The sequence below is a fragment of the Artemia franciscana genome, chromosome 5 (genome assembly GCF_032884065.1).
Source record: "Artemia franciscana chromosome 5, ASM3288406v1, whole genome shotgun sequence".
NCBI classification, from domain to species: Eukaryota; Metazoa; Arthropoda; class Branchiopoda; order Anostraca; family Artemiidae; genus Artemia; species Artemia franciscana.
The window spans coordinates 35,272,306-35,290,524 of NC_088867.1; the positions used below are offsets into that span (position 1 = coordinate 35,272,306).

At 35.1% G+C, this 18,219-nt stretch overlaps 1 protein-coding gene across 1 annotated transcript in view; it reads right to left on the bottom strand.

Moving 5' to 3' along the window:
• LOC136027328 (histone acetyltransferase KAT6A-like) overlaps positions 1 to 18,219 on the bottom strand; it is a 179,556-nt gene that overhangs the window by 10,325 nt on the left and 151,012 nt on the right. The window contains exons 8-10 of the mRNA XM_065704462.1: positions 15,123 to 16,141; positions 10,191 to 10,353; positions 2,772 to 2,940 (exon numbers count right to left, since the gene is read on the bottom strand). Coding sequence (XP_065560534.1) covers positions 2,772 to 2,940; positions 10,191 to 10,353; positions 15,123 to 16,141 — 1,351 coding nt within the window. The remainder of the gene's footprint in view (positions 1 to 2,771; positions 2,941 to 10,190; positions 10,354 to 15,122; positions 16,142 to 18,219) is intronic.

The following is an 18,219-nucleotide window of genomic DNA, read 5'->3' on the forward strand; positions in this document are numbered from 1 at the left end:
TTTTAAAGCCAGTTTGGTTTTAAAAGGGTAGGACTATTTGCATCTCCAAAAATATAGAAAATGGGTGCTTGTCAATTAAACGAAACAAACACAAGGATTACGCTTAGGTTAGGTATCAGAAAACCGGTTTCATAGCCACAAGGACAAGTGAATGCTGACGAAACGAAAAAAAACCGTAAATACGAGGATTATACAAGCCAGAGAAAAACATAGATTACGATGCAAATATTTCGGTCATAGCCTCCGCTTGACCGTCCTCGCTGCACAATATTAAAAAAAAATACTCAAAGATAAACCTTTTACCATTAAACTCAAAGATAATAAAAAAAAAACAACTTAAAACAAACACAAAAACTAAAATATCATGACCCTTTGAAAGTAACAGTGAAAGCGTAACTAAATAAGAATGCAATACTGAATGGCAATTTAATTTTTAATTTATGCAGAATATTTTTAAAAGCCAATGGCTTCCCAGTTAAGGTATTATCTCAGATTCACTTAGGGTGTAAAATATGATTTTGTTAAGTTATATAAAAACTATCAGAACTAAAAAGTTCATTATAAATTGGGCTTAAACAGGTTTCTCGAGCTTCTCTATTGAGAGCCACCCTTCAGTGAATGTGCTTTTATTTTTGCCTCAACTGCCTCCCTGAAAACTTGCGTACGACCTTTAACGGGGTCAATAATGGAGGTGTTGTCAAATAAAATAAAATGGTGTGGATTGTCACAGACATGTTGAGCTAAGGCGGAATCTAAAGTCTCAGGTCTCTGGCGCAGCCCCATAGCTCTGTCGATTGATGACCTGTGTTCCGACAACTTCTCCCCCAACTGCTGGTGGTTTCTTCCAACATAGGAGCAACCGCAAAAACAGCAACCGCAAAATCCATTGCAAAACAATATATCCTGTAGATAATTCAGTTCTGGAACTATATGAGCATCTGAGCATATTCTTATTACACGGTCGACAAAAGATAAAACTACTCCTCTTTTTACGCAAGGAGGGTGATTGGAAGAAAAATGCAAATACCTACCGTTATGTGTAGGTTTTCTATAAACTGAAAATACAAGGCTGAGAGATTTATTAAAAATTAAGACGTCTAGAAAAGGCAGTTTCTGATTATCTTCGAGTTTTAACTATGGTGAACTGAAAGTCAAAATCCAAGGTGTTAAGATGAGTCAAAAAAGTGTTACGTGCTATCTCTCGATGATCCCACACAGAGATGACATCATCGAAAAACCGATCCCTGGAACGGTTTTCCAGCGGAAAAGTATTCAAAGCGGAGGTTTCAATAGATTCCATATAAAAAGTGGTCAAAAAAGGTGAAAGGCTCGTACTTATTGGAAGATAAAAATCGATTATTGTACGAAAAATATAAGGATGATCTATTGCAAAGGCGATTAAGACGCATAATGGTTAACCAAAATTGTGTCTTTTTATATACGAAAGTCTTTTAAATATTTGAACAAGCTGAACTGATTTTTTAATGTAAGAAGTTTGTGTAGACATAATAGAACGAAAAATTGTGGATAATCATTTTCCCAGTCTGGAAGATGGAGAACCATAGGAAGCCACGATTGGGCGTAGAGAAACTCTATCTTTGTGGGTTTTTGGGAGACCATAGATTTTAGGAGCGGAGCACCCAATAGGGTAAAATATTTTGCACACCTGTGGATTAATGAGTCTTTGAATTTGTAAAATTCCCAGCTCTTTTCGTACTTCACGGCTGAACTTGTCGTTGGGGTCTGAATCTATAGGTTTATGTGTGCGAGTGTCAGATAAAATATCAGTAAATCTTAGTTATACGAAATTTTGTCAAGGACAACAATCTTATCCCCTTTGTCAGCCCTGGTGATAATCATGTCTGGGTCTTCTGTTAAATTTTTGAGAAATTCTGTTTCCGATTTTTTTTAGTTAGAGGAATACGGAGTAAAGTCAAGAAGATTCTAAACAGCCTCCCCTCGAAGTAAAGCTGGGTTTTCCGAAAGAAAACCACTTGAACCCAATATACCCGCCTCCACAATGGAGACTATCTCTGAGAAATTTACTCGTGTTTGGGGCAAGCAAAATTTTGGTCCTTTAGACAGGACATGGGTTTCTTCCGACGTAAGAACTTTAGAACATAGGTTCTCAATGGCCGGATCAGGACATAATCTAGGAAGAAAACATGTGGAATTTGAAAATTTTCGTATTATAATTTTACAAACTTTAAAATTACTTCTAAAAGTATTTGGACAGCGAGAAGTAAGAAAACAACTTTTACTTCATAATATGCAGAGTAATGGTAGCTAACAAATTTTGCATACAGACCCGCTAAACTTAAACTTAAGCGAATCTAATACTTAAACCTAATCTAAACGTAATTCTTGAGTGTATTTCGTTTAATTAACAAATACCGAAAAATGTTATCAGTTTACAAAAATATGTCAGAGACGAGAGCCAATAAAATTAATGCACAATTTTTGAACGATAATATAGGAAAGCAATCTATCTTTTCTGTTTAGAGGGATTTTAAAATTATAAGATACCTTAAAATATAATTAAAGAAAGAATGAAGCAGTTAAGGAATAAAAGGTACAACTTGATTTTGTTACAGTTTAAAAATTCGGGACGGGAGTCAGTGGCGTGACTCTGTAAGCTTAGCCAGAGTCGACCCAGCTTTAAATGGGTACCTGGAGAAATCTGGGGAAGGTAAACAGGAAGGGTGTGCGAAAGCACAGGATGGTTGGCCCCCAACCCCTCATTGCAAATGACCAAAATGACCAATTCTTACCTGCAGTATTCATTGTAAGTAAGCACGTGACACTTATCTTCAATGCAAGCAACATAGGTTGTGTCACGGTGACGGGAGGCAAATACTTCATCATTTTTATCACCAGGCTTGCGACCTCGATCAGTATGCTCAGGCCGGTAAAACCATAAAATTGAGATCATCATTTCTCCTAAAATAAAATAAAGTCTGTGAGAACACTAGGAGCGCAGACCAAGAAAATTAGGTACATTAACATAGAATTTGACTGAACTAAATAATAGATCTTCACAATGGGGAAATTCTTACGTTCACTTTGTAAACAACCGTTTTTATGATCTCTGCAGAAACCCCCTTCCGTGGAAAGGATTTCTCAGAAATCAGAACACGCTGAAAATTTCCCCCGGACAGTTCTCCCGGATCATCTTCACATCCAAAATTGAGTTGGCAAAGAGAAAGTAATACCAATAAAAAGATTTCATATAGGAATTCTGTCAAATCCCCCAGTGTAAAATTTTCGCAGGAAAGTTCATCCCCAGAAACCCTCCCTACTGAAAATAATCCCCATTGAAACCGACCCAAAGCACAGCCCCCAGTGTTGCCAGATCTAACATAATTATGCGGTACGTAGCATAATTAGGAACCAAAAGCATCCAAGCATAATCCTCCTTAAGATAGCATAATCGTAGTATAATTTAAGACGATGTAGAACAACTCATAAAGTCACATCAATAAAACGAACACCAAAAATGGTTTATCAAATTAAGATGGTTATGGTTATAAATCAAGATGGTTATAATTTTTCGACCAAACTAAAGTAAAATTATCGGCATAGCGTTTAAGTGTTTAGGTTTCTACATTACCGCAGCGACATAAACGCTCAAGCGATTCCCGCACGGTGATCCTTTTTTTTCTTTTTTTGGATTAACAAACTGAAGTCCCTTCAGTTTGTTAATCCCAAGATGGCCCTGGGAACTGAAAGAACCAGTATTCCGTCACTATGTGTCGTAGTGAACCGATTTCCAAGTATCATGCAAAAACTCACAGATATTGACTCCCAGTTGCGCAAGCTGCCATATGCTTTTAGTGACCCTGAAAAGATAGACGTGAGCAAAATTACTGCAGACTTAATGTGGAGAAAAATACTCGAAATGAGAAACTTTACCGACGAAAGTTTTCCAGATCTGACAGAACTTGCCGAGAGGGTCTTCTCCCTGCCGCATTCGAACACAGACTCAGAAAGAATTTTTTCTTGGGTCAGTGATGTCAAGACAAAAAAGCGGAATAGGTTGAAGAAAGAATGATTGAAAGAAATAAGAAAGAAAGAATATTGAAGCCGTGTTGGTCACAAAATTGCGACCAAGAACAAAAGATACAGTTTGCTACAAATATGTCCCTACAGACAATCAGATCAAGCTCCACAATTCCAAGAACCTCTACGTAGCCATCCCACCCCCTGGTCAAGAAGGCAAATCCGAAAGCGAAGATGAAGAAGATCATTGAATATGAACCGCGTTTTTCCTTCTATTTTTAATCTATCTGAAGTAAAATTTTTATGATGATGTAAGACACTATGGTTTCCAAATATCGTCAACCGCTTCGACAAGAAAGACGACTTGCAAAAAAAGACGAAAAACGTAAACCAAATTGGGCCAAGAAACGGAGATCAGCACCGCCGGTGTGGACTGTAAAGTCTATGCCGTATTCTTTACTTTACTTTACAGAACCTTTATTAAGATAAAATAGAATTCGACTTGTCTTAACTGATCAACTTTTTCGTGAAACCTGGGAAAATATAGAAGCGTAGCATAAATCTGTCCAAAAAAGCATAATTTTGGGCTCAAGGAAGCATAATCCTGTCCTTCTAATCTGGCAACACTGACAACCCCCCTCTCCGAAAAATGTTTGTATACTTCCAATAAAAAATGCTATACGCAAAAGGTGGCAAATTTTAAGACTTGAAGCGCTATCCCCAGGAGCCTTGGGGTGTCGTGTTATCTCCAAAGACATAGTTTTGGAACCTTTAAACTATGCTGAACAAAATGACTAACTCAAAATTTTGGGCGAAAAAAGGACGTGGAGGGGGCTAGTTGCCCCCAAAACTGTTTGGTCACTTAAAAAGAGCACTAGAACTTTTAATTTCTGTTCAAATGAGGCCTCTTTCAATGTCATAGGACGATTGATTCGTTACAATTACCCCTTAAAAAATAGAAAAGGGGGAGGGTGGTTGGGTGGCGGTGGTCGACCGTTCAATCACTCTTCAGCAACCTCCTTAATATGCCCTGAAAGTTTGAACTTAATATCCAAAAGCATTTCTGAGGTATTGCTGATAGACTCTATGGGTAACCAGCAAGCACTTTGTGTGTTTTTATTTTGTTCAACATTAACATTTTCTGAAAGTCTCACCTTAGTACCTTAAGCCTTTTTGGAAAACCAGGATCAAACATGCCCGCCTTTCATAAACAAACGTTATATGGAAACAATGGGCACCTTGCATAGCTTACAGCTCTTGCCCCAGGGGCTGTGGAGGGTCGTATCACCCAAGAGGCATAGTTTTTTTTTTACCTTTAGACTATTTGAAAATAGACCTGTTTCAAAATTTTGATTGACTGTCTTAGTTGGGAAAATTTTGTGCAGGGGGGGGATGCGCCGGACTCTTATTTCAAAGTGCGTAATAATGATTTTTTTTTAAATGACAATCAATTAGCAATAATTAATTTTCTGAATTTTCCAATAATTATAAATTTTCTATTTATACATAATTAAATTCTATTCATTTCCTTCATATGTGATATCGATCGTTCAGTAAAAGAAAAAGTTTATAAAAAAGAAAAAATAATAATAGTTTAAAAAAAGAAAAAATAATAATAGTTTACAAAAAGAAAAAACCAAAAAGAATTATGAAAATGTTTCTAAATATAGATCAAAGCTACGGCCTTCTAAGAGCAGTGGTTTCTATGGGTTACCTGTTATCAAAAAAGAGGTAAAGATACCTTCAAACAAGGTCCTGATATTTCGAATGTTTTGAAAAATGTTTTGAAAATACTACCCATCATTTCAAACCTATATGAAAAAATAGTGCACAAAAGACTACATGAGCATCTAACAAATTGCAGATTTCTGTCTGAAACTCAATTTGGATTTAGAAAAAGACATTCAACTGTGCATGCCGCTTTAAATTTAATTGATAAGGTAAACGGTGCACTGGAAAAAATTATTTTTGCATGACAATTTTCATTGATTTTAAGAAAGCTTTTGATACTGTTGATTTTGGAATTTTGTTGGATATATTGTCGAAGTCAGGTGTTAGGAATAAGTGTTTGAGTTGGTTTGAGTCGTATTTGCGAGGTAGAAGTGTAAAAGTCGTAATAAATAATGAAGTTTCACAAGCTTACCCATTGAATTGCGGAGTGCCACAAGGATCTGTCCTAGGTCCTCTTTTATTTTTAATTTATGTAGATAGTATGAGATTTTTTATCCCTGGTTACTTAACGTCTTCTGCTGACGACACTGCTATAACTGTTATTGCCAAATCGTTGCCGGACTTGATAGACCGAGCAAACAGTGCTTTAAAGGGACTACATACGTTTGTTACACTCAGTAAACTTGCTGTTAATGCTTCAAAAACAAGTTACATGGTTTTTAGAAGGACTGGTGAGCCCCAAGATTTACCTTCAGATATTAAGTACAATGGTGTTTCTTTAAAACAAGTCTGAGAAACGCGTTACCTCGGGTTTCTTCTTGACTTCAAACTGAGTTGGAAGGCGCACAGTGACCTAGTTTCCTGCAAAGTGTCAAGGGGAGTTGGAATGCTGCGGCGTCTAAAAAATGTGCTTCCTTTGAAAGTTTTAATGTCACTGTACCATACTTTAATAGCGTCGTATATAAATTATGGTTGTTTAATCTGGGCTAGTAACCTTTAGTCTAATTACAGGAGAGTTCAAGTGCAACAGAATAAGGCAATTAGAATTCTAGGAAATTATGATCGTGGAAGCGCTAGCACTATGTCTATATATAAGAAGTTTGATATTTTGGATGTTGGAAAAATCAGAGACATGCAGATTGGTATTTTAGTGTATCAGTGTCTACATAATTTAGGGCCTGATATTTTTAATGATTTTTTTAGCTTGGGTTCTTCCTATCATGATTATGACACGCTAAATTCAAATAATCTTGTTCATGAGTTTCGGAATACTTCCCGGTCAGCTCATGTCATCAGATACATGGGACCGTCCGTCTGGAATCCATTCCCACAACAAGTTAAGGAATCAGAAAGTCTGCCTCAGCTGAAACGACGCCTCAAGGCCCATCTTCTGAACAATTAGTAATGTTGAGTATTTTAGATTGAGAGAAGGGTATCTCCCTCCATTTTGTTAAATTGACTATTAGTTTTTGTTTTGTTTTCTTTTTTTGTGTTTTTTTTGCTTTTTTTTGTAGTTTATTTATCTTATTTACTTTTCTTTTTGATGTAAGTTAAATATTTTAAAGAAATGGATCGTATTTGATGTCAGCTATGCTTACAGGCCATTGCGGCCTATTTTTTTAAGCTGATGAATGAAAGTTTATTGTATTGTTTTTTGAATAAAATTACCTACCTAACTACCTAAAAAAAATTGAACACCAAAAATCCGACTTAGAGATAGTTAAGTTGAACTTTTTAAAAGTAACAAGGACAGTAAAATTAAATTAATTATAGTTTCTATTAATTTTAATTAATTAAAATTAAATGAACTATCAGTAAAATTTAAATAAAATAAAATTAATGTGATTTTATAAATTGGTAAGCTCAGACAAACAAATATTATCTTGAAAATTTGACTAAGAAAAACTCAAGACTTGAAAGACTCAAAAATCAATTTTTAATCAAATAGACTTTTGGTGGTTAGTGGACGCCAAAAAAAAAAAAAAAAAAAAAAAAAAAAAAAAAAAAAAAAAAAAAAAAAAAAAAAAAAAAAAAAATCGTGGTTTAAAATCAGCAAAATATAGTGGTGAAGCTGACGATAGCACGAAACATCCTAAGAAGGCGTAGCTTTCCTTTGGAGGTGTAGTTTTGAATTGGACAGAAAGCACTATCAATTTTAACTAATTACTTTCGCTTATTTATTTTCACAGCTCAACGTGAAAACTCAAAAGACTAAAATCTTTCGGCCTTAATCATTGAAACATCCTTATAAAAGATGTCGAGCCGGCATCAATTCCTGAATGACTGAAAATTTTATTTATTCACCGATTAAGTGGAACCAAAAAGAAAGGCCAGAGGAAAACTGATTTGTTCTCGAGTTTTACACAGAGCAAACTTGAGTGCTGATGGTATAATACATAAGTACCATATAGAGTATGCAAAAAATAAAGCACTATTCAAGTTTAAAAGAAGGGAAAAATGATATCTTTGAATAAACACATTTGTGATTTCAATTTAGTTTTACTAGTTGATATGTTATTTTCCTCCAGCCTTTCTTTTTGATTCGATGAATTAATCGATAAATAAATAAAATTTTTAATCATCTTAAGGCTAAAGTTTTTCATTGTTTTAAAAAGCGGAACTGTGACAAAGAGTCAAAAATTTTTAGCGTAATGAACGAGGCGTTGAGTAGGGGACAACCCCTTTCATATACAGAATAATTTCTGTTTGTTTTAAATTTAACGTCGTTCCTTACTTGCAGTAAAAAAAACTTGTTTTTTTATATTCAATCTGTATTAAGAAATGATTAGCTTGCGCTCAGTGATAAACAAGTTGCGGGGAACAGAATATATTGGAATTACAATGTATTTAATTTAGACTGTATGCTTGCACATTAGGAGTGGAGGGGGGAGGTTAGGTAATCCCTCCTAATGTGCAAATATATAGCCCAAATTTGTTTCTAAAGTATTATATTTCCATCATGTTTTAGAATTTTTCATTAGAATTAACCTAACTTCACTTCTTGGGTGCTGGCGGTATAATACATAAGTGTTCTTTATTTTAATACAGAGCACTATTTTAACATGAATCCAAGGCCGCATCCAAGGGGGGTATGGAGTTTGACCCCCTCTCGAAATGTATGTCCGACGCAAAAAACTTAACAAAAATACATATAAACAGATTTTTGATACGTTTTCAAATTTTTTGTACCCTAACCCCCTCTTAATCAACAGGGAAACAGGAAAATCATTATGGCCAACAGGAAAATCACCGTTTAAAATATCTAGAGTATCCAGTAAAGCACAAATGAGAAAACAAATGACAAAAGAGAAAACAAATTTATGGGAGTTTCGAAAGAAAGCCCGAAGACCCTCAAAAATGAAGTCAGACCATTATAATGACCATTGCTAAAAACCTACATAGGATGCTTACAGCCCCCCTACCCTCCGCCTTGATCAACAAGGAAAATCCTTTTTTTTTGCATACAGTGGTACTTATGTATCCTCTCTCTTTTTTTCTATCATCGCTAGCAGGGAACTAGAACACCATAGAGAGTTGTTAAATTGTCAATATCAAGAGACTAGAGGATGAAAGCAACGAGAGGATGACGTGTGAGAGCGTCACTTGTACGCTTGTTATCGTGACGTCAGATTTCTATTTCTTGTAAGTATTTTTCCTGATCTTTATAGCCTATTTATGTTTCTTTTTTTCAGGGGGGGGGTACGTACTTTAGATCATAATTCACAGTTTGTAATTCACAGTAAGACATAATTCACAGTTTGATGGCTTCAAAATTATTCACCATCAACTTCATGTTTCTAGCTTGAATACTTGAGCTGCTGACATTAGCAGTACAGACAACTAATTGAATAGATAAGTTAATACTTGATTATGTATAAATAAATTTGGGTATTTGGGGTATATATATATATATATATATATATATATATATATATATATATATATATATATATATATATATATATATATATATATATATATATATATATATATAGATAATTGAATAGATAAGTTAATACTTGATTATGTATAAATAAAGTTGGGTATTTGGGGCATATATATATATATATATATATATATATATATATATATATATATATATATATATATATATATATATATATAGATATATATATATATAAATTTGTCGTAGCACACACACAAATAATTTTGTAGAAATTTAAGGAAATTGTAAAACTCTCCAATTTTACACTGGTGCCATTTGACCACGTCAACAGAGGGGGAGGAGCAAATTTGTCGTTTTCTCGACTTTATTCGACGAGCCTACAAAAATAAACATTTTCAAACAGCCCCCTCCCCCTGAACAAACATGTGTTTTTCAAATCTTAAGAGGGAATACAAATACGGGGACGGGACTATTTATCCCCTCCCCCTTCAAAAAATTTACACTGCTTGGTTTCAGAAGGAAGAGATCTAAGGTCTCTGGTTCGTACAAAGTGACGCGAAACTATGAAAAATAAAACGAATGTCAAAATTGGGCAAAAAAAATTTAATCCTACCATCATCAGGGTTATCCCACATTGCAGATACTTTAGCCACGTATGGTAGATCACTTGGACGTGTTCCTGAACGTAGAATGACGCTATCACGGACTCGAATGATTTCGCCTTCTTCATGACGCATGGACGGGTAACAACGTCGAAGCACTGGGGGATCATCGTTCTGGTAAATAAGATACTCATCAAATAATACAAAAATGGCACCAAAAAGGAAGGTGGTCGGGTTTGGACCTTCGAGAACATAAGTGCACAATATAGCAAAATGTCGTATTATTCGGGAAAAAAAATTCAAATCTTCACCCACCTACATAAAATTTTCTCATGCTTTCCCGTTTGTAGCTAAGCAAAAACTCACGACATTCACATAATGATATTCACGACATTCACAAAAAAACTCACGACACTCACATAATGCAAAGCTCGAAAACTCAAAGGAGAAATTTGGAATCCTGGTAGTCTAATTTGTCAGTATCGGTGTCTATTTTCATTGCAATCCTGACATAGGTTTATCTGTCTTTCCAACAATTGGAGATACAAGTAAGGAGTGACTAAGGCTAATAGTAAAAAAACTAAAAAATTAAATTTCGAAAACATTTAGTACATCAAAAGAATTGCCTTTTAGGCTGATTCAAATATACAAATTCAATAATTTTAAAATCACCCTTCAAAAGCTGCCAGATTTTCCAAAAAGGGGGGGGGGGAAACACTCGCAAAAGGGAAGTGATCTTGACGAAAATAACATCAGTAAATTCAGCAGTTAAATTAACTCTATTGTAGAGATTTAAAGCGAACTATTCCGAAATTAAAGTGCATAATAGAGATTCAAGCTCTGATGAACTGTAAAAGGCTTTCTAGGAAAAGTAGACTTTGGAAGATGGGTTGGTCCCCATCCTGTATTGGTATCCAGGGACTATTGCTTTTCCTGAGGTCAAAATAATTTCAATGATTTAAGGAAGAAAATTCCTACTTGGAATGTTACAATGCAAAAAGGCAAGCGATTTTGACGAAAATAACATCAGCAAATTCAGCAATTAAGTTAACTATATTGTAGAGATTTAAAGCTTTTATCTAGGAATATATAGTATTTTGTATTTTAGTTATAAATATGGGATTTTGTAGTTGAGTCATAGAGAATTGTTTCCCAGGACTGATCGTATCAAACCAACGGTCCTAGAAGATCAGGAACGGACTTATTGAAATATAAATTAAAAGTCCTTTTAAGTGGCCAAAAACACTGTGCCACGAAACATTGTGCTTTCTGCCATTTTGTGGCACTAGACTATGATTTTGGCCCAAAGAGGATCAAGTGGCAATCAATTTAAAATCCTGAGAGAGCTAGTCGATTTAAAGTGCCAAAGATGAGGCGAGTTTTCAAATTACAGAGAAAGTAACGGTGATGCATTAGAGGGGACAGGAATTAATATCTCATCTCCCTTCATTTAGACTAGGCCCGAATAAGGGTTTTGTGGGGGGATAGCATTTTTCTGCAATAAGAAGGGATTCTTGTTGCACAAAATGTGGCATTTTTTGCGACAGAAATTGTGGCACAAAAATCTGGCATTCATTTTAAAGCTTCATTTAGCCAAATCGATTCGCTTTAAGTTTCATAAAATTATATGAAGTGATTTATGACTATACATCAGCTATTATGAAGGAGAGACAGTGGGCCATTGCATAGGCAGGAAGGAAAGGGGGGGGGGTATGTCTCAAAGAGTGCATTTTAATGCCCGAATTTCCTAAATATCATTGAGCCGTTAGATAAATACAGAATGAGCTTTGTGAAAGGAGGGGGTAGAGTTTGTAACCTAATGCCTTTCGATCCCGCGAATATTTTTGGTTTCCATTTTTATTTTTAGTTTTGGGTATTGGTTTATTAGGTATTTGGTTTTGGGCATTGATTTACTGATTATTGGTTTGGATATTGGCTTCGGAAAAAGAAGGGGGGGGGGGTAAAGTTGCTATCTAATCCCTTTTGGTTCCCGGGAATATTTCTGGTCTCCATCTATATTATTACAATCCGTTTCTATGTAGCATAAAGAATTACATTCACATGACAACCCGTACAGAGGTGGAAAAGTGGAGACATGGCATCATGAAGCCTGCTCCAAATTAAAGCTTGATAAGATCCTTTGTGTTTTCAGGATTACCAGACGATTCCCTACACCGTTTTTCATGATGTTTGTTTTCTTTGAAAGTTTTAGCAATGGTATTGCCACCTGTACGAAAAACTTTTCGTATTAAGTGTTTGTATTGTAGATGACATCATCACATTGTTGTGATTACAATTCCTGACATCAAAGAAAAACGGTCAGAAATTAAATGAAAGAAACGAATATTTTTAACTGAAAGTAAAGAGCAACATTAAAACTTAAAACGAACAGAAGTAATTCTGGTTATTAGGGGAGAGGACTGCTTACTCCTCAACCACTCTTTATGATAACGCTTCACTTTTTGTTATAATTAAGGAGCTCAAACAGAAGGACTGTTGAATTTGGATGAGAATTATTTTTAAAGAACTTTAAAACTTTATAGAGTAAAGAGTGAGGGTTGAAAAAGATGCATTCCCTCTCATATATAGAACAATTCCTGTTCTGTTTAATATTGCTCCTTAATTTCAGTTAAAAATACTTTTTGTTTTGTCTAATATCTATAAGAGCAGACACAAAAGTTTTGACAGCTGATTCGTGCTTATTTCTTACCGAAGATTACCAAAGAAACAACCAGTTGACAGGAAATTTGCCTCGCCTATCTCTATCCTATCACAAATAAATAGAAATACTTGTCCTTATCTTCAAGAGAATGGCACAAAACGTCTATCCTGAGCTTTAATAAATTTAATTAGTTTTATTAATTTAATTAATAAATCTTCTTATTTTATTGAGCTTTAATAAATACGTGAGCTTTAATTAATAAATGTCGTGTCCAAAAACAAACAGTAGTTTTTTGGATTTTGTTGGCTGTGAAAACTTAGCACTTATCCGTTTTGACTTGCACTTACAAAAGTTCGTCGCTACTCTTTTTTCGTAATTTATATCCAATGGCAATTTTATTCACTGACACCTTTATGCCGTGTTTTAAAACAAAACAAAAATTACGATTTTGCTTTGAGCGGTTCTTAAAATGTCAAAAATATCAATTTTTTTTTGTAAAAACATGGTGTGTCTTTCATAAAGAGCTCTCTTCCCACTATTTTAATACGGAAGCCCCCTTCCTAAAACAATCTGAAAAATTGCACGCCTTTTTTTACCTTACATGGATGCAAGTTAACCCAACCCCTTCTCTGCGTTTTAGTTCTGGTTACATCTATGCGCGTAACATACTAAATACTCAAATTTATTGCCAAAAATTAGTCAAGCACACCAGTGTGTTATGAGAAAGCGGCGTATCTTTCATAAAGCGTTCTTTTTTATTAAATTCATAAAGAATGCCCCCCCCCACAACTGGAAAATTAACAATTTATTTACAAATAAGTTTCCATTCGTGACCCCCCCCCCCAAAAAAAAAATGGTTCTGGTTGTTTCCATGGTCCGATCATAACTCTATTTTCTCGGACCTACCCCCTCCCCATTTACAACCTTATCGAAATAATAGGGTCCCTATAATAGAATAAACATAATGATCAAATAATAAATGTATGTTTGTGGGAAAACAGCTGATTCATAGCTGATTCTTTATGAAAACAATAATTCCCTAAAATTGAGTTATTTACAATCAAGGAATATATTTAAGTTTGTTAAATCGAAAAAAATCTTGATTCTCAAATTCTAATAGGAAACCCTGAAAAACATAAAAAATTCAGCAATTAGTCACTAATAGCATAAAATAAATCAATCAATAGGAATAAATCACTTGTCTCGATCACAATCGAGATGTGCGCGAAAAAGGGGACATAGCTCCAGCATTTTTTATTGGCGGTGGGGCAAGAGGGGTCCATATCTGGAAAGTCAAGGGCCATGGGCTATATATTAACATTTTCTCTCCAAATTATAGGGAAGGCCATTCCCACCCCCCATCCAAACGATACTTATGTGCAAAAGAGTGTAAAGCTGGAGAAAACAGCTGAAAAGCTAACCAAAGGACACATTTACCGCTTTATCATGACAATAGGATCCTCACAATAGAATACACTTTAAGATGAAGAATTATATTTAAGCTTGATAAACTTGGACAAATAGCATAATCAGTCTTATATTTCAGTGTTTAAACTTGAGAAAACATAAAAAGATCGGTAATAAACTTGGTGAACTAAGTCAAAATTAACATTCAAAACAGTAATCAAGGGAAGTAATTCTGTATAATTTCCCTGTTGCAAGGGAAAAATTCTCCTCGGTAACAATTGAAACGAGAGCAAAATCAGAAGAAACTAGAGTCAAAGTAGAAGAGAAGATGCTGATTAACAAACCAGAAAAAAACGAAAAAAAAGCTCTCAGACAAAAAAAAAAGCACAGTTAGCCGAACATCCCCTTGTGGAAATGGAAAGAATAGTCCAAATATGTACTTCTTTCAATTCCTCCCTATTTCTATAGAGAAAACGATCCTATATATAGATGAAGAACTATATGGACTCGGTTCTATACTCTCTATTTTTTATATTAATCTTGGAAGCTAAAAAAAAACAAAAAAACAACAAACAAATCTTGGTGTTAAACTTCATTACATACATCGTAATTTACATTCAACGAATTAATCAAAAGAAATGGAACAGGGTTCAAAATTATATGTAAAGTGTGTATAAGTGGCTTAGTGGCACCAGCTCACGAAAGTGTAGAAGGGTGCTTTTTCGAAAAGTTCCCATGGACCCCCCCCCCAAAAAAAAGGGGGGGGGGAGTCTAAGGGAAATACTATAAATTTATTTTTCAGAATTAAAATATTCAAAATGTTATTTTCTATCCTTAAATGAGAGAATAATAGAAAAAGAGAACACAAACTTACGGAAAGAAAGACTTTGGCTTCATACGGCTCTCCATACCACGACCATCCACACGAAACAGAAGGCCCCTGCCTAGACTTCCTATCATCACCCTCAAGAATCTCTTGTCTACTGTCTTGCGTTTCCAATAAAGTAGCAGAGCTTGATCGAGATGAGGCTCGTGCTGAATTCCGACTGTTCACACTACCAGCTCTTCTAACCGGAGATGCAATTGCGGGCGGGGTTGTAACAGTCCGCTTTCTGCCGCGCTTCTTTACTGCATTTGTTTCAAGTTCATTTTTCTGCTGAACACTCCGTTTCTTCTGAAGCTTCTTCGAAGGGTCTGATTCCTCATTTTGAACATTTACACCATGTTCATTGTTTCCATCTAGTTCTGGCGCTTCTGACACCCTAATGTCAGCTATCGGTGCAGGAATCACTGGACTCATTACAGGCTCGTCTTCAACTTTAATACACTCCGTTTTGACACTTATTGGATTTGATTCAGAAGAGCTTGAATTTGTCAAATCTGATTCAAAATCATCAACTTTTTCCAGTTTGATCTCTTTGGCTAAGTACTTCAATGGGATATTATCTTGGATGTCATCTGTCCCAGAGCTGTACTCCGTTACACATCCATTGAACGTTCTTTGTTTTTCTAATTTTTGCCTTTTTCTTTCCGCTTTTTTCTGTTTCCAAACTGTTCTACAAGTCTCCAAATCAATTGACTTTAAAAGTTTTTTCATTTCTTTAGCACTTAAATATTTCTTTTCTATTGAGGGCAGCACTTCTGATTCAACTACTTTAGCACCACTTCCAGGGATTTGTGACTCCATATTTCTTGGGACTGAACCACTCGCAGGAGACGCAAGAGTTCTTGGACCAGGAGCAACTGGAGCGTGAGGGTTTTCAACATGATACCCGGGCCCAACTCCCTCACCAGTAAGGGGCCCAGGTTGGACGTTTTTTGGACATGTTGGGGAGCGAACAGGGCAGGAGCAACGCATATGCCGTGGATCATAATGCGGAGGTTGAATTGGCGCTGTAAATAAAATATATCAATCAATCAATCAAATATATTTAAACAAAAAACACATAATTACATGTACATAATCTGCCAGGAAAGCACAAAAAGTGCTTGGCTAGGACAGAAACTTAACTAAAGAATAATTAAACAATGAACAAACAGAAACAACGAATCGACTGGATTTATCAAAAATAGAAAAAAAGGAAGGGGGGTGACGAAGAGAAAGAAAAGAAAAAAAGAAAAAAAAGAAAAAGACCGAAAGGAAGAGGCCCGCACGATATTCAAATCTAAACAGTATTTCTGTAATGACCCTTCACTGCTCGCTTGAAGGTGTAATAAGGTTATTTGAGTTCCGGATTTCCAAGTGGATTAAATTCCAAATAGATGGTGAAAAAAAAAATCTAACTAAAAAAGAAGCTCTTTTTGTTAACGGTGTCTCGTGGACAATGTCACATGAATTTCGCGATCCGTAAGTATGCAAATCTTGATTTAAATTGATCAGATTTTCAAATGATGATGGAAGGAGGTTGTTAAAATATTTAAAACAAAAAGTTGCGATCTGAAAATCCCTAGTCTTTGACACATCAAATATTTTAGTAAGTTTAAGATGGAGGTTAGTGTGTATCGGAATGCTGAAGAGATGGTATAATTTCAATGGCCTTATTTTGGATGATTAAATAAAAAAAACTAGTTTTTTAACTGAAAGTAAGGAGCGACATTAAAACTTAAAACGAACAGAAATTACTCCGTATATGAAATGCGTTGTCCCCTCCGCAATCCCTCGCTCTTTACGCTAAAGTTTTTAATTGTTTTAAAAAGCAGAATTGTGGCAAAGAGTCAAACTTTAGCGTAAAGAGCGAGGGATTGCGGAGGGGACAACCCATTTCATATACGGAGTAATTTCTGTTCGTTTCAAGTTTTAATGTCGCTCCTTACTTTCAGTTAAAAAACTAGTTTTTTTATTTAATTTCTGAACGTTTTTGAATTAATGCATGTTTTAATTTTGGCTCTCCGCACACAAATAATTAAAATGAAATTTGCATATTAATTCCTTTTTTGGCTAAATGGCTTTCTCTTAGTTTTGATCAGACGATTTTGAGAAATAAGGGGTGGGGAAGGAGGCCTAGTTGTCCTGCAATTTTTCGGTTACATAAAAAGGCAACTATAAATTTTAATTTTTAACGAATGTTTTCATTAGTAAAAAATCTACGTAACTTAAGAATTAACTTACGTAACAAACTTTTATATTCTTGAATTTTTGTTATGTATATGAGGGGGTTTGTACCCTGGTTAATACCTCACTCTTTACACTAAATCGTAAGTTTTGTCGCAATTCTTTAAGAATGATCCCTGAATCAAAAAGGCTGCAGAATAAATAGTTAAAATTACTAAAAATACTATAGCATAAAGAGCGAGGTATTTATCTCCTCCTAAATACCTCACTCTTTATGCTAAAGTATTTTTAGCACCCCTCATATGCGTAATAAGGCTGCAGAATAAATAGTTAAAATTACTAAAAATACTATAGCATAAAGAGCGAGGTATTTATCTCCTCCTAAATACCTCGCTCTTTATGCTAAAGTATTTTTAGCACCCCTCATATGCGTAATAATCTCTGTTCGTTTGAAGTTTCAATGCTACTCCTTACTTTCAATTGAAAAAACTTTTCCATGTTTATTTTTTCATTGTTTTTTTTTTATAGTAGTTTTAGAAAATCCTGCGCCCTTTTGATTGAATTTCTGTTCCCCCATGACATATTTCTCCAAGGAAAGATCCTCCCACATAGCCCCTCCCCTCAACCCCACCCCTAAAACCAAAAAAATCCCCTGAAAACGTCTCTACACTTTCGCCATAGGGTTCATATTTCGCTATAGGGTTCTCTGATACGGCCAATGCGATGGCGTGATTTTCGTTAAAATTCTATGACTTTTAGGGGGTGTTTCCCCCTATTTTCCAAAATAAGGCAAATTTTCTCAGGCTCGTAACTTTTGATGACAAAGACTAAATTTGATGAAACTTATATATTTAAAATCAGCATGAAAATCCGATTCTTTTGCTGTATATTTTAGCATCAAAATTCCGTTTTTTAGAGT